Source organism: Accipiter gentilis, chromosome 8 (assembly GCF_929443795.1).
Source record: "Accipiter gentilis chromosome 8, bAccGen1.1, whole genome shotgun sequence".
NCBI classification, from domain to species: Eukaryota; Metazoa; Chordata; class Aves; order Accipitriformes; family Accipitridae; genus Astur; species Astur gentilis.
Window position 1 is genome coordinate 25,542,735 of NC_064887.1, and position 21,417 is coordinate 25,564,151.

A 21,417-nucleotide genomic window follows, 5' to 3' on the forward strand; every position below is an offset into this window, starting at 1 on the left:
TTCAGTGCAACCCTGATACTTAAATCATACGTCAGAACCTGTTGTATGCCTACCACTATAAAAGACTTTAGATCTTTGATACTACTTCCACGTATCTGACTTTGCAGTGTGGTAAGTAAAAGAGTACAGTGGCACAGAGCTGAAAATCTGTTTCTTTTTCTGAATTGGACACATAGGTTAAGGTCTTAATGCTGCTATGGAGGAAAGTAGAGCTTCTAACTGTTCTGTTCCTCCAGTTGTCCATCTATAGTCAAAGCTGGCAGGCTGTTTTTCAATGAGCACTACACTTCTTTAACTAGTGATTTCATTAAATTAATTTTATTACAGCTTGTGTCTTTACAAAGAGGGTCTAGTTTTACAGCTGTTGTCTCATGTCCCACCTTCTAGGGATTGGGAGCTGTTCCTATCTAGGACCTCCCCCCTCTTGCTTGTATTTACTAAAGGGTGCTGCTCTTCCTCTACGGCTGCCTGGAGCTGTCAATAGAAATAGAAAAAAAAAAAAAAAAAAAAAGATAAACCCACGTACGGGGGGCGGGGGAGTTGCTGCTGCCTCTCTTGCAGGTGTGCGGCGTTTGGCCGCCTCGCCGCTCCACTCCGGGCAGGGAATGTTAACTGTGGTGTCGCCTCCGCTCCACAGCTCCGTCCTCCCTGCTTTCAGTGGTTGCGTTCCACACCCTGCTCCTCCTTTAGACGTTAATTATTCTCCTGGCCGCTTCCTCCTACGCTCGCTGCTTACCCTGCCTGTGTGGCTTTGCAGCCGGCGAGAGCTGCTGCCGCCCGGCCGGCCCCGCCCGCAGGAACGGCGGGGCTGAGGCAGCCTCAGGGAGGCCGGCGCCTCCCGCCGCCTCCGGGCCGGAGCGGAGCTGCAGCCGCCGCTTCTGCGTGGCCCCTCGGCGGCGAGAGCGGCTTCCCCCGGGCGTCGGGGCGGTGCCGGGCCTGGGGAGGGACCGGCGGCGGCGCCGGGAACGCAGGCGTAAGGGGCAGGGAGTAGTGCGGCCCCCCCTGCCCGGCTGCGAGGCGATGCGGGCCGCGTAAACGGGCCGAGACTTCAGGTACTGGGGGGGGGGGGGGGCCGCGGGTTGGAGCTGGAGGGGGGGCTGCGGCCCGGCGCTCGGCGGCGGGGCCTCGCCGAGGGCGGCGCGCGGGGCCGCTGACTGGAGCCCCGTTGTCGGGGCGCGGCCTGCGCGTCGTCCGGGCCTTAGGGCGCTCGTCGCGGTGAAGCGTCGAGGAGGAGTGGGGGGAGCGGGAAAGGGTGGAAGGCCGCGCGTCCTCCCACCCAGACCGTGGCCTTGGTGTCCGAGCTAAGCAAGGCGACAGCGAAGGAGGAGAAGTACTAGACGGGGTTTTCCGCTCCGCAGCCGTTTCAGCGCTTGCAGCCTACGGCCTCTGTCGGCGGCGGCCGGGGCGGCGGGGTGGCTACGGCTCGGGGCAGAGCAGCTACGGCTCGGGGCAGAGCAGCGGCTGCGGCCGGGGGGAAGGGGGGCGGGCGGGCTCGGGCCTGTCGGGGCGGCAGTGAGGTGAGCACGGCGGGGCTGCCGCCCGCGCCGGGCGGGAACATCCTCCGGTCTCTGCAAGACTTGGAGGGGGGATTTGTGTAGTGGGAATGGTGCTGGACCTTCGTCTCGAGGCCGGGAGGAGTTCCGTACCGTTTTATCGTATTTAGCACTGCTGAACTGTCCGCTACACCTGCTGGTAACTGCAGCCGGTTGTGTTGATCCGGTCACATAATACAGTTTAATTGTTGCGTGTTCTTGCCAGTGTTATCGGGGGGGGGGGGGGGAGAAAATTACAACAGTGAAGTTTAACCTGCTTAGTGGGGAACGGAGTTTTTAAACCACACCAGAGAATATTTTTTTCATGTTGTAAGATTGTTTCAGGTTTTTTGTACAGCGTGTTACATCCTGGACTAAATATCTGAATTTCTTGTTCTATTTAGTGATACAGGATGCTGTGTGCTTTGGTATTGTGTGCAGTTGTGCTAATAGGGAGCGGTAAAGTTCAAAACGATGAATGGATTGACCCCACGGATATGCTCAATTACGATGCTGCATCAGGAACAATGAGAAGACCTTACAAGGTAGAAAAAGAAAGGGTGCATGAATACATGTGTCTCCCAAACAGTCCTTCAGCCATACGCTGTTGAAGGATTGCCCTTTAATCACGACATTAGAAAACGATAGAATTACGGTCTTTTTAAGGTCTTACAAGGTTACATCTAAGTCTATACCCAGGAAAGTGCTGTGTGTCCATTGTTAAAGTTGCAAGGAAAAAAACAGCAATCTATGCTATTGTAGATAATTAGCTCGGAGCCTTTTACTGACGAGTTTCTGTTGCACAGTGATCAAGTCACAGGAACCATGCTTTTGTCTTTCCAGAGGTGGTGGCTCCACAAGTTACTTCTCTGAGAAGTACTGGGTAAAGCAGCTTTTGCTTCTCAAGTATAGTGTTAAATATCTTGAAAATTAAGTTTCTAGCTGATAAAAGTTGGGGGAATTAAGAGTTAATGATTATATTTTACTTGAATTACTGAGTTCCCTGGTTGTTACTAGGGAATAAACCCCATTTATTGTGTGAGAGTATTATGGAAGTCAGTGGTGTTTTGTAATGCTGGCCATCAGAGTTTCCAGAAGGAAGATCAGAATAGGGATTGAGTGCTGTACGGTTAATAATTCATGAACATTGAGGAGAATATGAAATTTTAACAAGGTAAATCGTCTTGTTTGAGAGGTGGACTCTACACATATTGTGAGATGCATATTGTTTATCCAGTACGTATGTGCACACATGGCAGTGTAAACTGTGGGGTTTTGGTACAGGCACCCTTGATTTTTGTTATTCTTCAGCTATCAAGTTTGGGTTTGCAGTCTTGAATAATGCCTTTTTAATGCTTAGGGCATTCTATCTCTACAGAGTTTCTCCTCAGCCTCCACCTGCCCCAAGCCCACTTGATAGTTAGTAGCTAGGAGTTTTACTGTTTTCTCCCACAAAAACAGAACTGCATCTTAAAGGAAAAAAATGACTGCTTTGGATTAATCCATCTTTTCAGGATTTCTTTTCTGTTCTGCCCTGAGAGATTTTAGGTAGGTAGGCTGTGTGGGCTGTATCAGCATGAGCTCACCGATTTGTGTGATGTTACATGTCTTTTTGGAGACTTTCCTCAATGTGCATACCTGGTTGTGTAGAAGCAGCACTGCTAAAACTAAGTCTGAGCAATTAACAGAATAAATCACATGTTTCAGAGTGAAGAGGGAACACGAAAGGCAAGGCATGCAATCCAGAATGGGGTTTTGTGTTTACTTTCGGTCTGGCTGGCTGCATGGCCAGCTAGACTGGAAAATTGTTTGGCTGAAAACTGCCCCTTTGCTTGCTGAGTCAGTTTTTAGCCAGTCCAATTATCTAATCTGATGTACTGGGTGGCTCACCAACACTCAGGGGAGGGGAAGGGGCAGGGGGGGAAGGACAGGGCAAGACCTCACCTTCTGAAGGCAGTATGCGTTTAGATTAACTTAAAGCAGTTGTCCGTTTGGAGTCGAAAATAACAGCAGAGAGGCAGCTAGAGTATCGTTGAGACAGTATTAGCAGCAAAGACCAACACTCAGCTTTTAGCTCCTTTGCTCCTTTTAAAGTGATCTGACTACAGAATTGTAACATGGCATATTGATCAAACTTTTTGATTCTAAAAATATCTGCTTTTTTCTTATGTAATTTTAGGCAAACTATCATGACTCTGAGGATAAGACTGTGGATACAGTCAGTACTGAAATCTTATCAAGTTGTTCCAGGGAAGTAGATTCCTTGCAACAGAAGGTTTGTTGTGGAACTTCAGAATATTTTCCAGCTTTTTATAGGTTGTGCTTTCAGATGATGCTTTTCTGGACAGTGTAGAACAGGTGAATTGCTGCCATAATTTGTGAGAGACCATGCATTATGTATGGGGAACCTCTTTATTCAGAAGGGGGACTGGAAGCAGTTGGAACTCGACTTCAAATTGCTGCTCTGCTCTTAGCGCAACAGAAGTTGATAGGAGCTATGTGCTTCTGTCCAGTTGTCACCGACACATAGTGTTGATGTTAGACCATGCTGCCAAAAACTAAGAAACCTGACTTTTAGTTTTCAAGTTGTTCAGTTCTGTTGGATTTTAAGGGGTGGGTTGTAGCCATAGAGAACATGTTTGTGGCTGACCATAACATGCAATGCCGCAGCTCTCGGGAGTGGCTGTAAGACCCCTATGCTGCTGCTTCCTCCGAGTTCAGGAGGATGCGGTGATGTTTGTGTAGCTACTGGGGCTCTTGCTTCCCTCAGCCATTTGGAGACCCAATGGGATATGTAATGTTAATGTTGGTTTAGTTACTTAGTATTTTTTACAGTTCCTTTTTTTTTGTTTGTTTGTTTTCTCCCAGATGTAAACTTAAAATTTAAGGAGATCCAGTTCTTTATTTTTTTCTAGACTTAGTGAGGTTAGTATTCAAACCATATTATTAGCAGATCTGAAATCTACAGGACTGGCCAGTCCCATGGAAAGTAGTATCTTCAGCAACTGCATAGGCTTTTTATCTGGTGTACTAATCACAGGGTTGTTGCTAAACTGAAGAAATGTGTCTCTCTTAATCCTGAGTTTAATGTATTGGTAGGGGTTTTTTTCTCCTACGAACAAGCTGGTTTCAGCAAGAAGCAAGTAAAAGTGTCTTTACATTGCAGATTGCAGATTGTGAGAAGAGGAATGCCAAATCACGTGAAAGTCGTAGCTTTTATATTTTTAAGCGATACTTGAATAAGATTTTAAATGAAGCTGGAAAACTTGGCCTTGTGAGTATTTGAAGAGTCATTAAAAATTATTTAGAATTCATATTACTACTTTATGTGTTCTTCACAGTTACCAAGTATTGATTAATTATTCTGGCATATTTTAAATTTAAATTAAAATGAAGGGAACTGAATTGCAAAGGAAAAAATGACAGAAGTATGCGTATCTGGTATTGCTGTTAGTTAGCAGTATTTGCTCAGGAGAGACAGTTGCCATTTGACCTGTACAGCATCCAAAGGACGATGATGTGAATTCACAGTATGTATCTAAGTATCTGTTGCTGGGATGCAGCTATAGTAATACCCTGTTCAGTTCATGTTAATGGGTGTTAAACTTGAAAGACCCAGATTTTGTTTGTTTGTTTGTGGTAGACCTTTTAGGCCTTTGTTTAAGACTCTACCACTTAACCATCTAGGAGTAGTAGCTTATTAGAGTTTGCATATAAGAATCACCTTATTACTTTATTATATTGTCTTTGGATAATTTTTTTTTTCTATTCAGAGGTAGAGGAATAAATTTTTAGCAATAAGCAAAATTCATATCTAACAAAGAACATTATACTTAGTAATGTAAAATTTCTTATTTCAGTATTTAATAGCTTCCATCTGTATTACTCAGCCATGATTGGGGCACACATAGCGCATTCGTAATTATTACTTGTTAATGAGAACTGGTTCTAAAATTTTAATAACAGGTGAGATAATTCATTTTTTAGGTTATTGTTGTAGAACTGAAAGGGTACAAACCAGTTGAATTTGTGTTTTATATAGTTTAGAAGAATGAACAAATAGGTTGTAGAATCATAGTGTGCTCCCTGCAGTCTGCTTCAAAAAGGTGCTGGTGCATAATGAGGATATATAATCAGGTTTTTGCCTAGGAATACAGTTTTTCACGTGTACTTCTATTTCCAAATAAGCAGCTTTTAACCATTGTTTCACTTTGCTTTTAATTCAGCCTGAGGAAAACATGGGCCACGTCCATTATGATGCTGAGATCATCCTTACAAAACAGACATATTTGGAGATCCTCAGGTTTCTCAATGAGGAAACTTGGCAGTCAGGTGCCGTGGATGATGCACTTAGTGATATTTTGATCAATTTTAAGCACCATGATTACAAAGCTTGGCACTGGAGATTTGAAGACACTTTTGGTATTGACCTATATAATATGTTTCTGGTAAGAGAAGAAGAAAGTTTTTTTGTTGTTCTTTAATTGCTGGGTTTTCCGGTTTCTTTGTGCATATCTATCTAGTCAATGAATACTACCATTGTAACTTCACACATAAAGCAGTTCTTTCCATCGTACTTAACAGTGAGTCACTCTTTTTGTTTCATGCTGAAGGTAGAGGCGATATATTCACTTGAAGTAAGAATTCAAGTTTTTTATTTCTGTGGTCATCTTCTGTTATTGTAGATTTGTGGGGTTTTTTTCTGCTATGCTTTCTTTTTTCTCTTCCTTTCTTTTATATCTGTGTTGCATGACTCATTAGACTCTAGTACTTTCTTATCATTTAAACTGACAATTTGTGCATTATAAATTTTCCAGATTTGTCTCCTCAAATAGATGTTGAAGCTGTTGGCTTCTGCAGGAGTTGGAATATATTTATATTGAGACAAGTATATATTTGAGGTCTTACAGGTCAGAGGGTTTTGTGAATTTTGTGGGAAAAAAAAATGTATAGTGTTGGAGAGAAGGAGAGCATGACTATGGGAAAATGTCATATTCTCTAAAATGGAGTTACAAAGTGCTAAGCTGAGGATCTCTCATTAGCTGAAGCTCTCTGAATAAATTTTTACAATTCAGAATATGCTAACATTTTATGCTGACATGATCTTGAAAGTAGCCTGTCTGGTTTTGAGGGGGGTCCATGGAAGCCAAATGAAAAAAGCAAGCTGTCAGTAGCGTTAACCTCACTGTTAGGAGTTGTCAGATGGAAAGAGACTGTGAAGTGCTTCTCTGAAGTCTTCCCGCTGTTAGCCAGACTGTAACTTTGTCTCTTCACCAAACTGCAGGAGCTGACAGCAGCAGTTCTGTGGTTCATACTAGGCACGTATTACTCAAGCACTGAATTACACCAGTTTTAAAGTATGGTAGGTAATGTGATAAATATCATAAAGAAGAAATAACTAAACATCAGAAGAAAGAAATTAGCAACTGCAACGTCAGGCTGTGTTAGGAATGACTACTAGTAATGCCATAAAACTGTTCTGCCTTGTGCTGCTTGAGATAAGCTGTGAAAGAAAGGAAAAATTCTCTCAACTGTTCTGTGTAAATGACACTATAAAAACAAAAGTTTTCCTTCATGTGTACTGGCAGTAAGCTTGGAAAATTCCAAATATGGATCATAATTTTTTCCTGTTTCTTTTTCAGATACTCTTGTGCTTAGTGTGCATTGTAACTGTAATAGCTACAGAGCTCTGGACACATATTCATTGGTTTGTTCAGCTAAAACGTGTTCTATTAATAAGTTTTTTCATCAGTTTTGCATGGAATTGGCTTTACTTGTATAAGGTAAGTTGTTCTGAAATCTTAATGGCTTTTAGGCTTAAAATTTTACAGTTATGAGGGAGTTAAGGTTATTTAGTTCCTTTAGTTAGTCTATATAAAGCAATACTTGGCCGCAAAATAAATAAAGGGATGAATGTTTTGTTTTGCATGTTGACAGGTGTATTAGCTTAAAGAACAAAAGAAACCCTGCCAACTTTTATCCTGCTGCAGAGGCAGGATAAAATATTCATAAAGCAGTAGAGCTGTGATTTCACTGCGTGGGCAAGGCAGATTTGAACTCTGTCTAAATCAGCTTGGTAGATGTCATGGTTTAACCCCAGCCAGCAACGAGGCACCACGCAGCTGCTCACCCCCAACCCAGCAGGATAGGGGAGAGAATCAGAAGGAAAAAGGTAAAACTCATGGGTGAGGAGAAGAACAGTTTTAATAGAACAGAAAGGAAGAAACTAATAATGATAATAATAACAATAATAAAATGGCAACAATAATAATAATAATAAAGAAATTGAAACATACAAAACAAGTGATGCACAATGCAATTGCTCACCACTCACTGATCAATGCTCAGCCAGTTCTCAAGCAGCGATCCCCTCCCGAGGCCAACGTGCCCCCAGTTTATATACTGGGCATGCCATCACATGGTATGGAATACCCCTTTGGCCAGTTTGGGTCAGCTGCCCTGGCTGTGTCCGCTCCCAATTCCCTGTGCCCCTCCAGCCTTCTTGCTGGCTGGGCATGAGAAGCTGAAAAAGCCTTGACTTAGTTGTTAAGTAGTGTTTACACTGAAAACATCAGTGTGTTATCAACATTCTTCTCATACTGAACCCAAAACATAGCACTGTACCAGCTACTAGAAAGAAAATTAACTCTATTCCAGCCAAAACCAGGACGGTAGAAAAGTCTTATGAAAATATATTGTGAGGAGAGTTTTTTCTTTCTAAAGATTTCCTGGCTGAAACTGTATTTAATGTGTGATAGACTGGAGATAAATGTTTCATTAATGGTGATACAGTAGCTGACTGTACAATGGTATTGGTTTTAATGAGGAGGAATTTATGTTCCTAGGTCATAGCTCAACCCCCGAATCTTGGTCCTCGCATCTTGTCATCAGAATTTAACTGCAGCTTGTCAGAGCCAGGAATAGCACAGTGCCAGAGAGTAGGAGGGCTCTTGGAACATGAGTGGACTGCCGTGCGGAGGACTCAATCTGAGTCAGTCTGCTTTTCAACAGATTATTTGACTTAATTTTTTCTATTTAATTATCAGTTGCAAACCGTAAGGCAAAATTATTATGAATACAGGTATTTGTTCATGGGAATTATTTAAAAAATAAAAGAGAATGTCCTGATGCTTTAATTAGTAATTGCATGGCAGCCATCTCTGGTTTTAATCCAGAAACATTTTAAGGAAACAAGATCTCATCAGATTACTTGTGCCCTGAACTTGTATCTTTGAATATTGGAGTTTGCTTTTTTGGCAATTCAGACTCCATTTGCAGAGCAACTCAGAGGTGGCCATCTTGGTAGTTTTTGTCCATTCCCAGGAAGTACTGAGAATTTAACTCTGTTAAATTGTTTAGTAGCAAACTTTTCTTAGTACAAATTTGCCTGGGTAATTATCCCAAGCCTGCTAAGAGCAAACGTCATTAGCTCAAGTGCAGTGCTGCATCGATGTAGGTGTTCTGCTCCCAGCACCACCTTGTCTTATGTTTTACAAGTAATTCCTATTCTCCTGCAGCTGGCCTTTGCACAGCATCAAGCAGAAATTGCGAAAATGGGGCAGTTTGATAACGTCTGTGCTGAGAAGTTGGACTGGGGAGAAAGTCTTATTGGTAAATACTTGTTTTGTTATTTTGTAATAGTACTTAAGATCACAAAATACTCAGTAATAGTATCCAAGAATACTCTTATTTCTTCATGAGTAGCACATTGAATTTTCTTCAGCAATACATGATTATGTTGTTTTACCATTTTTCTGGTCCACCAAACTTCCTTTTCTAGGCCTTTGGAGGAGAGCTGATTACAGAACTGTGCTTAGAGCAGGTCATGGTGTTACTTCTTTTCCTTATAACTTACTTTGTGACTGCTTCCCCAGCTGCCCTCCCCAGTACCATTCAGTGCCATTTACTGAAGATTAGAGGGCAGAATTCAAGAAAAAGATTTTTTTTTTAAATTATTTTTTTTATCTGCAAGGCCTACAGTACAGTGGACTTCAGAAATTAGATCTGTAACTACTTACTCTAGTGGTTTTATTTTACAGAGAAATCTGAATTTTTTAATTAGCTGTTACTTGTTATCCAGTGCTATAGCAGGTAAATTAATGATGACAACTCTTAATGAGTGCTTGTTATGGTCTTCCCTTTACAATTTATTGGCTCTGATTGCTCTGTTTATGTCAAATTTCAATGGTTTGTGTTCTGACTGCACTAAAACTACAGAAACACTGATATCATAAATTACTTGTTTATAACTTAGAATTTCCCTTAAGGAGTAAGACTTTCTGCCTGTAACTAAAATAGTCCCTTGAAATCTAGCAAGCAAAATAAACTTTTTTAATCTACTTGCAGCCTGGCAGTTAAGTAATAACACTCAATTACCTCTGTTTCAGTAGCTGTGGACAAAACGTGCTAGATAGTAGTTCCCACAGATGAGACTTATTTCTCTTCTGAGGCTTCTAGGGACTAAGCTCATCTAATAAAGAGAACTTTCTTGACCAAACACGGGAAAACCTCAGTTTCTTTTCTTTCTTTCCAGTCTTCCCTTCCATTCCTTCCAGCATCCCCATGACTGGATAAACTACACTGCCAAGCTAATCATCTCAGTTAAAAATAAATCTGAGCTTTGAACCATCTCTAGAAGAGTTCTTTTCTATCTATAATTGAAATGCTACTTTCTGTATTACTACTGTGTCATAAAATGTGTTGTTAAAAAGTAGTAAAAATAGGTCTCTGCTTTGACTACAGAATGGCTCAGAAGTAAATGGACATTTCAGGACGATCCCTGTCAGAAGTACTATGAAACTCTACTAGTAAATCCTGTTTTGCTGGTTCCACCGACAAAGGTATATATATAGCAAGCCTAAAGAGACTGTTCATGTTTATGTTTGTAATCAGTGACAACACTATTTTTCTTTTTGTATTTTTCTAGGCATTGGCAATTACTTTCACCAACTTCGTAACTGAGCCTTTGAAGCACATAGGACAAGGTATTGGTGAATTCATCAAAGCACTAATGAAGGAGATACCATTCATTCTGCAGGTTCCAGTGCTTATTATGATGGCTCTGGCTGTCCTGGTTTGTATACATTTATCTTCTACTTAAAAGCTCAGTTTTGGTTTTTTATATATTAAACTTACTTATATTTAAGTATTATTATCTATTATATTATTTATTTCTTATTTGTACTAGTGAACAGATTTCTTAGCACAGATGAAATTACTTCTACAAGGGAATTTTTTCTTGACAAAATCTTTATAGTACTGTTGGTTTAGCAATTAAAATAGGTTAGCTTGTATTTAAACCACATCTCCCCCACTCTCCAAGTGGGATAAAATAGCATTAAACTGCTTAAAATCTTAGGCTCTGTGACAGTTTATTGCAGCTTAGTTCGCATTTCTTCTTTGTGTCATTACACAGCAATGCATATAATTGGCATTTTGTACATGGAAACGTTGAGTTAGAGCCTTCAACATCTTCATTGTAGCACCAAAGATGAACTATATCCAGTCTGGCAGTTCCTGCAGTGTGGTCAGACTGTAGAAAGCTTGAATTTTACTGTAGCCATTCTGAACATCTGAGCTTTTCTTTCAGTGTTTTTCAGCTATGTGAAAACTGTAGGCTGCAAATATTTGGTATTTTGTTCTTTTTTTTTCTTTTTTCTTTCTTTCTTCCCTGCCCCCAGGCTTTCTGCTATGGTGCAGGATCATCAGTGTCTGTGTTAAGATACTTAACATCTTCTCAGAAGAAAAGTCTTCCTCCACCCAACAGTCAACAGGAGAAAATAGCCTTTGGGCAATATGATGGGAATAAATCAGATGGCTATTATTTGCAGAAGCTTCCTTATGATTATGGAGGACCTTACGACAGAGGAGATGCTCCTGTGAGACCAGGAAATGGAAGAAGTCCTAACATCGTGCATACAAGCCATGAGCCAGAAACGCAAGTAGAAGAGTCTCACAAACCCGAACCTGGTGTATGTTAGTCCTGGTGCTCTTTGAGCTGGGATTAAATCTAATAGATTTCAATGTCATCTGCTAGAACATGTTTAAACAACAGCTTAAACTAAATCTTGGGGAGAGAGGAGTTAAGGAAGTACCTGCTCCCCTATAGAACGGTAGAGGTATCTATCTTGGGTGTGTTTTGTTCTGGAAAAATACTGTGCAGTGGCTAACTGTGGCAGGACGCTACTGAGTTAAAACTCTTCTTTTGTAGTAAAGACTTAAATAACTTCTGTTTTGAGAGATCAATACTTATGTCAGCCTGGGCATAATGATTACCCACAGAGGAAAAGCAGGGAGAAACAGCAGTGTTGACTTTTCTGTAAACTATAGAAAATCAAAAATAGACTTCTACTTTAGATGGTGCTTATTTACATGATTCCCAGGAGAAAAAGATACCAGTCATGCTTTGGGGGACTTCTGCCCCTTGAGCTGAGATGCACCTGAAGCAACAGATGCCATCACTTTGGATTGCTTGATTAATAGCTTATTATTAATTTTTACAGAATAGATTGCACACTGAGTCAGAAGTTTGTAGACTAGAAACTATCACAGCTGAAAACCTTACTGAAGAACATGCACTCGAGCAGCAGAAACAGGAGACAGGCAAAGCAAAGCGAGAGACTGCAGAAAACTGTGATCCTAATAAAAACCTAGACGGGAAAAGTTCTGCAGTGGAACCACGTGAAGAGAAGAAAAAGAGCAGTTCATGTGACTCAGAGGAAGGAGACTAAGGAAGCCCAAAGCTCTGCTGTAAGTTTTGTCTAATCTTTGCTTGTCATGTACTTGCTAGTTCTCAAATGTAGAAAATCAAGCATCAGTAAGCTGATGGGAACTCATCTGTGGTCAGATAGTAATCATAAGGTAAGTAGAGTTTTAAAGGCTGAGATTGAGTGTACATACTACTTCTGGAATGTGAAATAAATATGTTAAGTAAAGTAAGATAATACAGCATTTAAGTAGCCAAGGAAAGAGGCTTGTGGGCTGTTGCTACTTGTTTGAAATTAAGTTTGTGTAGTAAGTTTTGAGTAAAACTTTGAGTAAAACTAGATACTCAGTGAGGGGAAAACACTGCTACTCTGTGATCTAGCAAACATAAGCCTAATAAGTTAACTGTCAAACAGCCTGAAAAAAATTTCTGATATTCATGTAATTCACGTAAGACTAATCGCAGCTCAAATAGATGTCTCAGGACTATTATGTTTTGGTTTACACTCTCTAGAATCAGTTTGCTGCTTGTCAGCTCAGTTTTAGGGCAGCTTGATGATTGTCTTCTAGTTTAATAATTTGTAGAGGAGTGAGAAGCTGATGTTGTATCACATTTTTTTTAGGGCAATTTAAAGCCAAAGGGGGAGTAGGAAGCACTAAGTAAAAGTACCCAAGATCAGCACAATAAACTGATGGTGGCATATGGTTTTTGGAAGAATATTCTGGCATTTCTCTGCAAAAGCAGGACAGTTTTAGTTGCAGCAGGATTCAATTTCAGTTCTAAAAAAGCTGCAAGAGAATGTTTGTAAAACTTTCAAGTAACTGTAAAATAGTTTGAATTAACTATTTCCACAATGCCATTTTACTCTGAAGCTGAAATTAACTGTAGATTCTTCTGTAGGGGTATAATCATAGAATCATTTAGGTTGGAAAAGACCTTCAAGATCATCGAGTCCTACCATCAACCATGCCCACTAAACCACATCCTGAAGTACCCCATCTACTCACTTTTTGAATACCTTCAGGGATGGTGACTCAACCAGATCCCTGGGCAGCCTATTCCAATGTCTTACAACCCTCTCAGTAAAAAAAATTTTCCTAATATCTAACCTAAATCTCTCTTGCTGCAACTTGAGGCCCATTTCCTCTCGTCCTACCTCCAGCCACCTGACAGAAGAGACCAGCACCCACCTCACTACAACCCCCCTTCAAGTAGTTGTAGAGAGCGATAAGGTCTCCCCTCAGCCTCCTCTTCTCCAGGCTAAACAGCCCCAGCTCCCTCACCCGCTCCTCATGAGACTTGTGCTCCAGGCCCCTCACCAACTTGGTTGCTCTTCTCTGGCTATGCTCCAGCACCTCAATGTCTTTCTTGTAGTGAGGGGCCCAAAACTGAACACAGTACTTGAGATGCAGCCTCACCAGGGCCGAGTACAGGGGAACAATCACCTCCCTGCTCCTGCTGGCCACCCTATTTCTGATACAGGCCAGGATGCTGTTGGCCTTCTTGGCCACCTGGGCACACTGCTAGCTCATACCCAGCTGGCTGTCAACCAGCACCCCCAGGTCTCTCTCTGCTGGGCAGCTTTCCAGCCACTCTTCCCCAAGCCTGTAGCACTGCATGGGGTTGCTGTGACCCAGGTGCTGGACCTGGCACTTACTTGGCCTTGTTGAACTTCATACGATTGGCCTCAGCCCATCAATCCAGCCTGTCCAGATCCCTCTCTAGAGCCTCCCTACCCTCAAGCAGATCGCCACTGCCTCCCAGGTGTCATCTGCAAACTTGCTGAGGGTGCACTCAATTCCCTCATCCAAATCATCAATAAAGATATTAAACAGAACTCACCCCAACACCGAGCCCTGGGGAACACCACTTGTGACCTGCTGCCAACTGGATTTAACCCCATTAACCACAACCCTCTGGGCTCGTACATCCAGCCAGTTTTCCACCCAGCGAAGAGTACACTTGTCTAAGCCATGAGACGCCAGCTTCTCAAGGAGTATGCCATGAGAGACAGTGTCAAAGACCTTGCTGAAGTCCAGGAAGATAACATCCACAGCCTTTCCCTCATCCACTAGGTGGGTCCCCTGGTCATAGAAGGCAATCAGGTTGGTCAAGCAGGACCTGCCTTTCATAAACCCATGCTGAGTGGGCCTGAACCCCTGCTTGTCCTGGACTTGCCATGTGAGTGCTCTCAAGACACACTGTTCTATAATCTTCCCTGGTACCGAGGTCAGGCTGACAGGCCCATAGTTCCCCAGATCCTCCCTCCTTGTAAATGGGAGTCACATTGGCAAGCCTCCAGTCCTCTGGGACCTCCCCTGTTGACCAGGATCACTGATAGATGATAGGGAGTGGCTTGGCAAGGACCTCCACCAGCTCCCTCGGTACTCTTGGGTGGATCCCATCAGGTCCCATAGATTTATGAGTGTCCAGATGGCGTAGGTCACTAACTATTTCCTCCTGGATTAAGGGGGGTATGTTCTGCTCTTCAGCCTTACCTTCCAGCTCAAGGGGTGGAGTACCCTGAGGATAACTGGACTCACTATTAAAGACTGAGGCAAAGAAGGCATTAAGTAGCTCAGCCTTTTCCTCATCTCTGGTTGCTACGTTCCCTTCTGTATCCATTGAGGGATAGATATTCTCCTTGGGATTCTTTTTACTGTTAACATATTTGTAAAAAACATTTTTTTGTTGTCAATTAAAAAATGACATCATTTATAAATACCTGAAGTGAACAGCTTACCATGTTTGGTGTTAAAATCGGTGGCTTCTGACTCAAGATACCTACACTGAAAAACATACAGCCCTCAGGGTTCCCAAGAACAACCTCAGTACAGGTATCTACTGAGGGAAAGATGTTAAGTTACAACTGTTGTTCCCAAGAACTACCCCAGCATAGCACATCCCTATCAAGAGAAGCAGTTGAGGGCAAGTAATAAGCAGCATACGTACATTGAGTGTAATATTTTAAATTCAATTCCTGCAGGAATTACCTGACATCTGTGGTAATTCATGCCAAGTACCTACCAACCCTGTGATTCCCTGGTGCATGGACTACTACTGGTGGTGGAGATGTACCACACAATCTATAGAACAGCATGGGCAGCTGTTGCTTAGAAACAAGTATATCTTCTTAAAAAATTCTTCTTCTGATACAGGAAACACTTACCTGAATATCACCAAAAAAACCCCAGCATGTTTTGAGTAGACTATTTTTGTATTAAACAGAATTAAAATTTGGGTTTGATTTTAAAAATTTTTTTTTAATATGTTTGTTTCTTCCAAACTGTGTTTCTGCAAAGAGAGATTAAGTACTGAAACTATTTATTTTTTTTTTTTTAATTTTTATAAAAAGTACAAAAGAAGACAGGACCTTTTTCGAGGGAGGTACAAATCAGAAAAAAAAGTTTTCTTTAAGAAGAACATACAAATTTAGGTCTTGTGCTAGATGGAGGCAGTGGTAGAATCTACACATCAGTAATGAGAATACCTTCACAGGGAAAAAAATGTGTATTAATGTTCATAGACTAGAGGCAGTTCAGAGGGAGATACAGTAATTCGTATCTCAGGCACCGCTAAAAGCAGCTGCCAACTGTAAAGAGCAGCGGCAACTCTAACTACTGGTCACAAGTGTGATGCTGCTGCTATTATACAAAAAATTATTAGAAAGGGGACAAAGCTATTAACTGCAGTCTTCTGTAAAAAGGCATATATGTTTTTCCAGCAAACAAAGATGATACCTAAGATGCTACTATACAGTACATGCCTGTTTCTTTCTTCAGCTAGAATTTGGTCCCTTTATAGTCGAGGGCAAATGGACTCTTTGTTCATCCATTCTCTTAGCTTGTGATCGTAAAATCAGGCTGAAAAAATCCTCATCTGGTACAGTTGGTCCTTTTGCAGATGATGGAGGAGCACATCTTTGATCATCCAGTCTGGACCCCTACAGACAGACCAAGCAATAAAGCTGCATACTTACAGGAATATAAATAATAAAATAAGTTAACAATGTAAGTGAAAAATTACTAAAAGCCTTTGTTTTCAGATTTAAAGCTATTACAAGGATTTAATTTGTAAGTTTTGTTTCAGGTTAAACTTCTCAAATGAAATCGGTAAGAGTGCAGCTACAGCTAAAATGGTTCCTCCACACCACTTGTCCACATGTATCTGAAGAAAAAAACCCAAAAAACCCAACCCCAAAAAACAACCCAATGTAGTTCTTATTCATATTGCAGAATAAGATTTAAGTGTCCTTTGTCCAGAAGAAGAATTTTAGCATTAGTACATGGTAGTTCTAGTCTCATCCAACAGAAAATATGGTTGTCTTCCTTTCCTTGTACAGGAAGTAAAAAATGGCCACACTGGTGTCAGATTTGGAGAGGCAATATTGAGATGAAGTTTTCCTCCAAACTGAAAAAAAGACTGGTACATTTTACTCACGATGTTACAAAGCAGTTGGCTAACACCTCTGAGAGAGTTTGTGCTCCTTTCACACAGCTATCCCCTCCTGGTCAGTTTTTACAAGCACCAGCCTATCACACCAGGTCTGTCTGTGGACTGCAGCCATCGACAGTAGCGCCTTTGCTTGAGCTGGGAATGAGTATTTCTCAGCTGAGCTAGCTGGAGGGGAATACGGTCACTTTAGGAAAACCAGGGCTTCCAGTGCAGGAGAGACCTTAGACAGAGCCAGCTTTGAGACAAAAATTCTCAGAAGTCAGCTACCCTTTTCTGCTTGTTTAAAGCAGTAGCAGCCCTAATTAACTGAGGGGATTAAATTTTTCCATTCCTTTCTCAATAAGCACAGTCAGTCATTGTGTTACGTTTGCTACATATAATGCACATGCAGAGACATGCATTAATATGATAGAAAATATATCGTACTAATCTCCAGATTCTTCGCTTGACTCAAAGAAGTAAACAGACAAGCTGCTAAAACAGCATGCTATCTCATCAGGTTGATGAACACTGTCATTGTAGACTCAATTCCTGGTGCTGCTTCCCACCCAAGCTAACATACTGGAGAACACAGTATCTGAATTTTGTATTTTGAGATTGTTATCAACCCATCAGGTAAAACACTTAAGTCTTTTTAATTAAATTCTGTTTGGTCTAACTGGTGTATATATACACCATTCTCTAATTGACAATCAGACACCTCATTTGTATATTGCTACAAACTACTATTTAAACTTCATATAATTGGAATGGTGATTACTATCACCACTGAAACTCTGGTACTAAATTCTTTCATTTGATGAGTTAGGATTCTTGGTATATCAGATGCCCTCCTAACAAGCCAGATCTAAACCCTTCTTTTATCTTAAAATCATTTTACATACTCCTTTTAATAGCCTCACTTGTTTTCCTTCACTGTTTCAGCATTTGTTACTTTAAATGGTTAACATGGTATAAATACCAAAATTACACTTACTAGCCACTGGATAAGGGGTGGGGGGGGAGTCAAAACACAAAAGAGAAATTGTAAAAAAAAAAAAAAAAAAAATCCTGATTTTTTGTTCTCCGTTCTTCCTTATCAACCAAATTGATTCTTATCTTAAAACACATGATAAACAAGGTGGCATACTTGAAGCAACTAAGTAGCAGTATGCACAAATCAAATCCCCAAAGACTCAGAATCTGAAGAATTTTTGTAAAAAACCATACCTGGCATTTTATCAATATTTCAAAGAAGTCATCATCTAGTTCTCTGTTGTTACTTGCCATGAGTTGACCCAGGACTGACTGACTGTTGTGTTGATTAAGCCGAAGTCCAGGAAGATTACTAAAGCTAGCACGTTGGTCATCTAGCCGGCGGCTCTGTGAGCAAGCAAGTAGGTCTAGAAATTCATCTGTGTGGGGTGAGACTACAGAAGTAGAAAAGGCTGGGGAGGAGGAAGAAAACAAGTTAGCCTAGAAATAAGTTCCTTTCCATAGTAACTCTTGCACACAAATACATTTTTAAAATAGTTATTTGGCAGGAGCTAGAGTCAGATACAGATTTCACTGTTAAAAAATTACATTTTCTCATTGTTTTAGGTGGAGTAGAGGATGTTGCCACTGAAGCAGCTGAGAGTCTGTTCTTCTCTTGGAAGTAGCATCTCTGATCATCCATCCTGTTACTCTGGAATCGACTCAGCAGATCAAAGAACCCTTCATCTGCCATAGTCTCTCGACTGTTTTTCTGAAGAGGAGAGAAGAGTTAGGTACTCTCGAGTTCAAAATACCCCTAAAACTAGGACAACTGCACCACAGTTTCATTCCAATAATATGTTTGGTATTTGCATATCTGAAATCCATTAAAAAAAATTCATTTAGTCATCCATATCTATAGACAGGTATTTACTCTAAGAGGCAACGCTGATAGTATGGCAAGCATTTTTGGAAGGTAAAATACATTACAAATGTTTCATTCTCTGAAACAGAAAGAAACAGTACTCTGATCAGTAAAACTGGAGTTACTACTCCTCAGCCATGAATCCACCAAAACCCCAAATGCCCATGAAAGAAAAAAACCAAGAACAGCAAGGAACAGTTTCCATTGTCTCTTCAGGTCTATGGTCAAAAGCACTCCATCTCTTATCTAGATCAAATGACTCAGTTCTTTTATTTTACCTGACATCTGCCAAGAGTGCAATAACCTAAAAAATGTCAAAAATATCTCCCACTGTCTGAATTGGAAAAACTTGATTTTTTAAAGTTTGGAGAAGTCTAGAAGAGACTAGGAATAAAATATATGTGCAAGCTGAGCTGTAACTTTAGAAAATCCACCAGGAAAAAAGAATGTTCCAGTAGTAGGGAAAGCTTAAAGCTGGCACCACCCACGAGACAGATTCTGCATTGTTTTACAGAGCCACGGCGTTTAAATCAAGTAAAGCTGAAACAGACAGCTGCGGGAATGTTTTCCATCATTTTGATCAGACAAAGATTAATAAAGGCTATGATTTCCACAGCTCGCCAAACCTACCCTCTGAGAGTTTGGAAGTCGATGATCAATAGAATTACTGGCATCCTGCAAAACTTTGGAAGCGGTGCCATTTTTGTACTTTTTGCCTTTTAGTCGATTTACAAAATGCAGTTTTGCTGAAGGTTTGGCAACCAGTGGTTTCTGTTTAGCAAGAATCTCACTGTTCCAGTTCTGAACCTAAGAAAACAAGAGTCATGAAATTAAGCCTTCTAATTTTAATTACCCATGCTGTTACATCTTATTTGCTGCTGCTCTTCCTCCCCAAATTGAAGCAGGTTTTATATTATTTAGTTTACCCAAGCATGAGGATGCGAAAACTTAAGTTTTGGTTCCATTACTTGACCTGTGGTTATTGAGCTCTTGTTACCTGAAACAGGTTAGTACTGTTACTGGTAAGTCTTATAACTGAACTGTAGTGTGACACCTGGTTGATTAAAATGTGGTCAAATAGTATATTTAATCAAACACACTGAAGTTTTCCTTGCTGACTGAAGTGCAGGAAATGTAGTTAATGTGAATGCTAAAATGCAGATGCAGGTGGCATTTTCTACCTGACATTCTTACAATTGGGAAGAAAAAAAAAATTTAAAAATCCCTAGTTTTACAAAACATTAGAGCAAAACAAACCCTTATACAAATCCAGATACTCAACCAGCCTTCTATGAAGTCCTTGATACACACAAAATTCCCAGTAAAGATTGAAAAGGAAAAGGGAGAAGAATGCCAGCACAAGAGCAAACAGGAGTAACAACCTCATTTCACTGAAAAACAGAATGGATAGCTTTATCAACCTGACAGATTTTCCCTAAATTCTCTTCTAAAACAAACAGAATTATCCACAAAATCGACAGCTTTATCTACAACTGACACACTCTTAAAATAACTGAATCAAACCCCCTTTTTTTTGATTCAACATCAGAAATTGTAAACACAGTCACAAATCTTTCAGGCAAAACACTGCCTACCCATATGGATTGCCTTTTAAAAGCTTATTGAAGCTCAGCAGACAGATTCCAACTCAGAGAAGATGGCGTCCTGTACAACGAACCCATTAATACTAGTGTCATACATTGTTCTGTGTATCAAAGACATTTATGGAATGAATTTTCAGAATCTACTAAATGAGTATCTTGAAAAAAGCCCTTTATAAAAGCTAAGCTGCAATACTAGGTTAATACTTTATTAGAAAATCCACATGAAACATTTTAGCATATTTAGGGCACAGACTATTGCAGACTATGTATTTTGAAAGATACCGCAGATAGAGAGAGAAAGAAAATACAGCCGATACTGGCCAAAAGCTTAGAGGTTCCCTGTAGAGAAATCACCCCGAACTAAACCAAAGATCTTTTTACATCAGTACACAAAGAGGCTCTTGAGCATCAGTGCTGACTTCAGCTGTACCAGCTGTCCAGATGTAAGCTTTGAGATTTAATTTCCTATTTGATAAACATGAGGGCAGGCTTTGCATCACTTGAAGAGATGGGAATTAGTTATCCCAGTATCTAAAACCACTGGGATACTAAGGGAAAAATAGCAATTTCAGTCTGCCACTGGAGTCATTTAGGTAGAACTGCCAGCCTACCGTTTAAAGGCAGACAGAATTTGAAGGAAATCTCTCAAAGATTGACACAAGGATTTTCATCAGTAACTCCCAGCCCCAAGGGATTTCTCTGAGCTTCGGGGGAGGTTACTTTACCTATCTGCGACTCAGTTCCAGCATTTCAGAAATAGCATCCTTACTTAAGATGTATGTTGAAACTCATAATGGCTTGCAAGTTCGTTGAAATCCCAAAGTGAAAAACGTGACATGTATTTTAAGTGCCTATAAAATGACTGTAACCAAAGAAAAAATGTTCAGAACAGCTGAGCTAAAGCTTAGGAATTTACTTCAAACCACTTTTTATGCTGCACCCTCAAACCACTTTTAAAGAGGAGATGAAAGGAATTCCTTTGATGCACACTACAGGACCCTGTTCTTACTTGTGAGGGGAATAAAGCAAGCTTTCCACAAGCCATTACAGCCATTACATATGGAAGATGCTGACTGTTACCTACACGACAAAAGTATTATTTGTTAGACCTGCTTTTACCTATGATCAACTACATTAAAAAAAAATGGGATGCGATGACACCAACATTCTGCTGAGTTCTTTCAAAGTTGTTATGTATAATACTTCTGACTATTCATAACTATTGACCTTAAACCCTTAGAA

The 21,417-nt window shown here is 40.7% G+C and overlaps 2 protein-coding genes across 7 annotated transcripts in view; one reads left to right on the forward strand and one right to left on the reverse strand.

Moving 5' to 3' along the window:
* Positions 1-789: 789 nt before the first annotated feature.
* Positions 790-21,339, forward strand: CLCC1 (chloride channel CLIC like 1). 2 transcript variants are annotated; one of them, XM_049807155.1, is made up of 12 exons: positions 790-1,052; positions 1,937-2,077; positions 3,712-3,807; positions 4,699-4,806; positions 5,759-5,980; positions 7,175-7,315; positions 9,050-9,143; positions 10,275-10,372; positions 10,459-10,605; positions 11,213-11,503; positions 12,035-12,281; positions 13,138-13,158. In XM_049807155.1, the coding sequence occupies exons 2-11, from the start codon at positions 1,946-1,948 to the stop codon at positions 12,260-12,262; spliced, it is 1,557 nt and encodes a 518-aa protein (XP_049663112.1). In that variant the 5' UTR covers positions 790-1,052; positions 1,937-1,945; the 3' UTR covers positions 12,263-12,281; positions 13,138-13,158. The 2 variants fall into 2 exon arrangements, with proteins under 2 accessions (XP_049663112.1, XP_049663111.1); XM_049807154.1 differs by lacking the exon at positions 13,138-13,158 and adding an exon at positions 18,274-21,339 and having other exon boundaries at positions 791-1,052.
* Positions 15,559-21,417, reverse strand: part of GPSM2 (G protein signaling modulator 2) — a 30,551-nt gene continuing 24,692 nt past the window's right edge. For 4 of the 5 annotated variants that reach the window (XM_049807130.1, XM_049807129.1, XM_049807132.1 and 1 more), the window contains 4 exons: positions 19,202-19,378; positions 18,256-18,418; positions 17,902-18,119; positions 15,559-16,180 (listed from right to left, as the gene is read on the reverse strand). In XM_049807130.1, the coding sequence (XP_049663087.1) occupies positions 16,016-16,180; positions 17,902-18,119; positions 18,256-18,418; positions 19,202-19,378 (723 nt within the window). In that variant the 3' untranslated portion in view covers positions 15,559-16,015. The remainder of the gene's footprint in view (positions 16,181-17,901; positions 18,120-18,255; positions 18,419-19,201; positions 19,379-21,417) is intronic. The other variant, XM_049807134.1, reaches the window with a different exon arrangement.